The sequence below is a fragment of the Rattus norvegicus genome, chromosome 15, assembly GCF_036323735.1.
Source record: "Rattus norvegicus strain BN/NHsdMcwi chromosome 15, GRCr8, whole genome shotgun sequence".
In the NCBI taxonomy this organism is placed as follows: domain Eukaryota; kingdom Metazoa; phylum Chordata; class Mammalia; order Rodentia; family Muridae; genus Rattus; species Rattus norvegicus.
Genome location: NC_086033.1, coordinates 91,248,002 through 91,253,964, shown reverse-complemented (window position 1 = coordinate 91,253,964; position 5,963 = coordinate 91,248,002). Strand labels below are relative to the sequence as shown.

General features: G+C 36.8%; 1 protein-coding gene across 1 annotated transcript; it reads right to left on the bottom strand.

Moving 5' to 3' along the window:
• Positions 1-4,390: 4,390 nt before the first annotated feature.
• Positions 4,391-4,825, bottom strand: Ftl1l3 (ferritin light chain 1 like 3). The gene has a single exon (XM_039093861.1). The coding sequence runs from the start codon at positions 4,823-4,825 to the stop codon at positions 4,391-4,393; it is 435 nt and encodes a 144-aa protein (XP_038949789.1).
• Positions 4,826-5,963: the final 1,138 nt, after the last annotated feature.

The following is a 5,963-nucleotide window of genomic DNA, read 5'->3' as shown; positions in this document are numbered from 1 at the left end:
AATGTACCTGTCGGCCACCCACCGAGCACAATAATGTTACGGAGTTTTCTTGGGTGGCTTGGGGAATTAGAATTCTGGTCCATGTTTGCATGGAAACTAATTTCAGACTGAGCCATCTCAAATTTCTCAGAAAATTATCTTTTTAAGATCTCCACATTCATATTTCGTAGGATTTATCATTGGATGGGATGAAATTACACTAGAACCATAACATCCTGTTGAATTCGTTTAAAAGTTACATTCAGTTTTGCAAAGGTAAAATGCATGTATTATGAATACAGGATTGGGCTTAATTATGATTAATGTATACATATTCAATATGTATATGCAGGAACATATTATGTTTGTTAATTTACTTTCCTTATCCACACAAACATAATGGATCCTCAATATCATTCACACTTCTTTAATAGATTTGCCAGTGTGAAAGCATGCTTAGTAAGAACTGTCAGACCTATGACACAGTATAGTGATATTTTTCACCTCATAATTGGACCAATATAGCAGTTATGTCCCACCTGCCCTCCTGCCACATCCATTTAGGAAATGTCCCTACTTTTCTTCATGGGTTTGGTGCTATTTCAATTGTTCATTACAACAGTATAAATCTTGGAGAGGGTTCATTTCCTATTTTCAGACACATGCTCTCATTGCTGACCATTACTTACTGAACATTATAGTGCAATATCTAAAAGGAAAAAGAAAACTTCATTTCTAAGCTCTGAAACACTGACAGGGTAACACAATACATTAAGACTCATTTGTCTGAAAGAGCAGTGGGCATCAGGATGATTTGAGACTTATACGAGATACAATATGTGAACTGGTACAACAATCAGAGGAAAGTTGGTAAGAGCCAATACTTCGTGAGCTAAACACTCAAGATTAAAACTAAATAGTCATTAAAGTTAGGCACCGTGAAGATGAAGGTGATGGAACATGTATACACAAAACTATTACACATTTCATATTATTACTCCAGAAAATCTTTGGAGTATAAAGATAAAACTTGCCTGTACTACTTGGCACCTAGGAGGCTTACTGCATCTGCTAATCTAGCCCTACTACTGGAAGCTTCTATTTTCCATGCAATCTAATCTAGGCCTAGAATGTTTTCAGCTTCTGGAAGTTACTGCTGAATGTGCTCACTTTCTTGTTCTTTCTGATCTCTGGGTGGATGATTCAACTTAGTTGTTTTGGTTTAAACTCCTCTTCCAGATGACAGATTCAGTCCAGCTTCTCTCTGAAGTAGCCACTCTATTTTCTCTGGTCTTGTGAGAATCGGGCAAATTATTTTGTCAAATCTTTTCGTGATTTGTTACTTTGTCTGCCTATCTATTAGACATCACATTCAAACACAGTGCTTACTTCTACAAATTAACTTTCCTTTCATTGTTTGGGATTAATGACGTATACTACAGGCATGTCTGTATTCCACCCAGCTGTGTTGCAAGATTAAAGACTGGTAGAATTCTTCCCTTTTTGTCACTGCACTCCTTTTGGTTTTATTAATGTAGTTATTTACTTGTTTAAGTTAGAATGTGTTAATTCTATTTTGCTATGGACTATATGTCTATCTGCATTGTCTATCTTGACTTAATTTTGATAGGTGGTACCTATTAAGAATATTATCCATTTCTTTTCGACTTTTCATTTTGATGATTTGCAGTTTTCTAAAATATGTCCTTATGGTCCTCTGAATTTCCTTAGTGTCTGTTATAATTGTCACAAAGAACCAACACTTTTTTATTCTGTGTATTTTTCTACTGCTTCATTTATTGCTGCCCCCAGTTAGATTACTTCTTATCATCTAAAAGGGTGCTTTAAAATCTAAGCTCTCCAGCAAGAAATTTGACATATATTTATATACTGGGCTGCTCTCTGATTCCCTGAAGCTATTCTTTAATGTTTTTAATACAGAACATACGTAAGTATAGCTGTACCTTGAAGATAAGGTATTAATTACTAAAACACATGTTGAAAATACCATGTTAATGGTGCATTTAATATACTCAGCCTATCAACCTGACAGTTTAGAAACACAGCATATTGCAGAGTGTAAAGCGTTTAGTTTCTTAATCAAAAGGCTGACTAAGAGTTCTGACTCACTAGATATATCTAACTAGCTTTGGAAAAAATCCCAAGATTAAAATATTGGGTTTCTGCTTCTGTACTGCTGTATTATTACAAATTAGAAAAATCATTAAGTCAAACTGCAGTGTTTGGTGGAGCATAGAAGCTTCAAACAAATGGCTGTTCCATTTGACAAAATTGTCAATAATAATGTTTTGAATTCATGTAGTAAGCAACAGGAATGAATGGGAAAGCTTGAGATAATAATAATTCAAATGATACGTAAATTGTGGCAATATACATGTCCTCGATGTATCTAAACGCCGTGGATACTCCAGAAAAAATAACAGGAAGAACACTAAAGCCATGGAAGCATGTAGGCTGATTGCAAATTTTCAGATCTCTCTCCTCCCCTCTAAGTCTAATCCCCCAATCTTTTCACCTGCCACAGCCTCCTTTCCTTCCGGCAACTATTTGCAATGGATCACACAGATCTTCCCCTCTTTATTTGATAATCCAATCTCATTGCTTTCATTCCATCATCTGATTTCAATAGACATTACTTGATAAACTTCAGTCCAGGGAAGCTGATGCACTCACTTCAGACTGTCATTCTCCCTTCTCTCCACTCTATCTAATTCCTGGGTTTCATCTCCAGCTCTGTAGGAAACCAGTTACTGTGACCTGTCCAAACTCATTGCCCCCATTACCCGAGAACTGTCCTGACCCCAGTGGGATTAATTTCCTCCTTTCCACCTTCTTGTGTACCTCGGTAGTCCTTGATTGCTAACTGTCACCTGACAATATTCAGGAATATTCTTCAAATAGTGTTCCTAGATGCCACACCTATCATGATCCCAGAAGAATTTTCTACAAGACAGCAAACACATAGCCACCAAGCTCACCTAAGAACCAACAAGGTTAAAAGAAAACAAGGAATAAAGCAACAATCTTTATAGACAAAGCCAGATATTAGCAAAAGGAATTTTAATTTCCCCAAACACACATCCATTGATGTCAGTGTAAAAACCCAAACAATAGCATCCAGGATAAATGAAAGCACTAGAGCTCTCAAGCCCCAGAGCAATAGGGCCTAAGTGCAGCATCATAACTGAAGCAGAAAAGTTGGGAGCTGTCCAAGATACTGCACACTCAAACATAAGAACTTATAAAATGAGTGCTAATTTCAATAAAATAATTCTGAACTATTGTTTTGGAAGGACTAGGACATATTTTAGTATGCTTAATCAGAATGATTGAATTGACATTTAAATTTCATAATTTTTAGAGGCTTTAAATGTTATTTGCACATAATGTTAAAGTATACTTATGAAACAATAAAATATACTAAATATATCTGAATTTTATTAGTATATGAGTGTATTAAAAGTATATAAAAGCCATAAGGAAAAGGGAATAAGCAAATACACAAAAAACAACCAAGTAAACAAACACAAAATGATTAAAATAGCACGTGCCTTCTCAATGGTGACTCTCAAAGTCAGGATGGCCTGGGCGGATACAATTCAGACTCTCAGAAGTCATAGATGCCAGCCAAGAGGACTATACTATACCCAGTAAACTGTTTAATCACAATACATGGAAAAATAGGACAACAAAAATTTAAGAAATATCTATTTAAAGTTCTGAATTGAAAGAATTAGAAGGGAAATTCTAACCTAAGATGGTGACCACAACCAAGAAAATAGAAAAAATGAAGGATTCTAGACCAGCCAATCAGAAGAGGGGATGCACAAACCACCAACACCAACAACACCACAATAACAGTCAACAGGAATTAAGAAAAAACTGTTCCTTGATGTCCCTCAACATCAGTGATCTCAATTCCCCAAGAATTGGATGCAAAAGCAGGATCCCCCCCCCTCGAGGAAACACAACAAAGACAGACATCAGATTAAAAGATGGAAAAGATACTTCAATAGACCTAAGAAGCAAGACTGTGAAGCCATGGAGGAGGGGGTGGAGACTTCAAACCAAACCTCATTAGAAGAGAAAAGGATGGACACAACATGCTTATCAAAAATCAAAAAAGACAATCCAATATTTTGGTTTTGTTTGGTGTTCTCAAAAAAACTTTAATTTTACCTGGTCCTATAGTTGAGGAAGAACCCAGGGTTGTTACACAGCTGACATGTGCCTTGAGAGATTCATTCAGGTGGAGGCCCTGAGGGTGGCTGGTGCAGAACAGAAGAGAAAGCCCCTTGGAGGGCGAGGAGTTCTCTTACTCATGCTTGAAAATGAGTCCTTCAAAGAGATATTCACTCATAGATGTCTCAGCTACACTAGTCTATGTGGGCTATTGCCCAACCAGCCTACAGTGGTTGGTCAGGTGGATGTTCATGTTTTTGGTGACCTTCACTTCCCCATTCAGGATGTGGTTTTCCAAGAAGTAACAGAGCTGAGGGTTTGTGTAGGTAAAACCCAGGGAATGAACATCCCAGAGTTTCTGGCTCAAGTTCTTCTCCAGGACCAAGGAAGATTTCCTGGCCTCCTGTGTTTTATCCCACTCTTCTTGAGATGGCTTCTGCATATCATAAAAGAGTTCATGGCCCCTTTGTTCATTCTGCAACTTGAGGAGACCCTTGGTGCCCTTGTAGTTCTCCTCTGTCAGTTCAAGGAAGAAGTGGCCTAAGCCCTCCAAAGTAATGTCATCTGGACCATATTCCTCCCTGCAGGACTCAAAGAACTCCATGGAAGAGGGGAAGCAAAGACAGTAAAAGCCCGAAGACATGGAGGACACTAAGAAAACAAGTTCTCTAAGTCAACATACTCTATGCACATATGAATTCACAGACACTGAGGCATTGCCCAGTGCCTGAATGGTTCTACATTATTTAGAGCTCTAGAGCTGAAATAAGTGGATATTCACTCCTATCCCTAAAGCAATCTATAATTATAAACCCCTTGCAAATGAAAATTTAGTTTCTTCCCATCAAGCCTCACTCGGAAAAAATGCTCTTAAGAGTAAGCTGCCCACCTAGTAGTGGATGGTTAACAAAAAATTAACTCAATAGCAACTTCAGAGGCATGTTGGACTTTTAATACTTTTCTGTAATTTTATCTGATTATTTTATTTTAACATAAAAATAATTTTCTCTCGTTTTTACTTTAGTTCATTTGCATATATGTTATGGCTTCCATTTTGCTTTGTTATGTCATTCATCACTGGGAAAGTAAGTGGGTCTCTATTTCTTGTATCTTCTTTTGGGCTCTTTTTTGTTTTATCTAATTCTGATATATTTATTTTTGTTCTGTCTTCCTGTATCATATTTTATTATTTTATATTTTATGGTTGTTCTAATAAACCCATGTCTTTTCTACTGAGAGACATACATGTGGTTGACGGAGAAGGCCAGGGGGTTTAGGCACTGAGATGGGAGGAAGACAAGGAATGGAAACCGTAATCTGAATAATTATGTGAGAATGCCATCTTAAACAATATAACAATATGAAAATGCGTGTTTTTTTAACCAAGACAAAGAATGAACCACCCAGGGCTATTTTAGTATCATGAGAAGTAGATTGACTACTTCTGCAATCTAGCAAATTCTGAACATGAGGAATAGACTTAAGAAAATGTCAGTGTTTCAAAAATTTCTAAAAGCATACATATCACTCAAAGTCTCTGTATTGATTTCTATCTCATAGAAATTTGACCTTTGAAGGATATTTTGTAAATACTATCACTGAAATGGAAAAGCCTACTGTGGCAATCTCAAAAACTGAATGGATTTCATCCCTACCTGTCAGAACACAAGGGGATGAAATTATTGTTAGGTTAAATGGTGCAAATGACAGGAGTTGACAACTTGACTTAAAGACTCGTAGAGATGGTATAGGAACTGGAAATAAAGTGTTACTCAATTTGA

What these genes read in the sequence shown, in the direction of transcription:
- Ftl1l3 (XM_039093861.1), bottom strand. Translation starts at nt 4,825, where the DNA reads ATGTCTTCGGGCTTTTACTGTCTTTGCTTCCCCTCTTCCATGGAGTTC.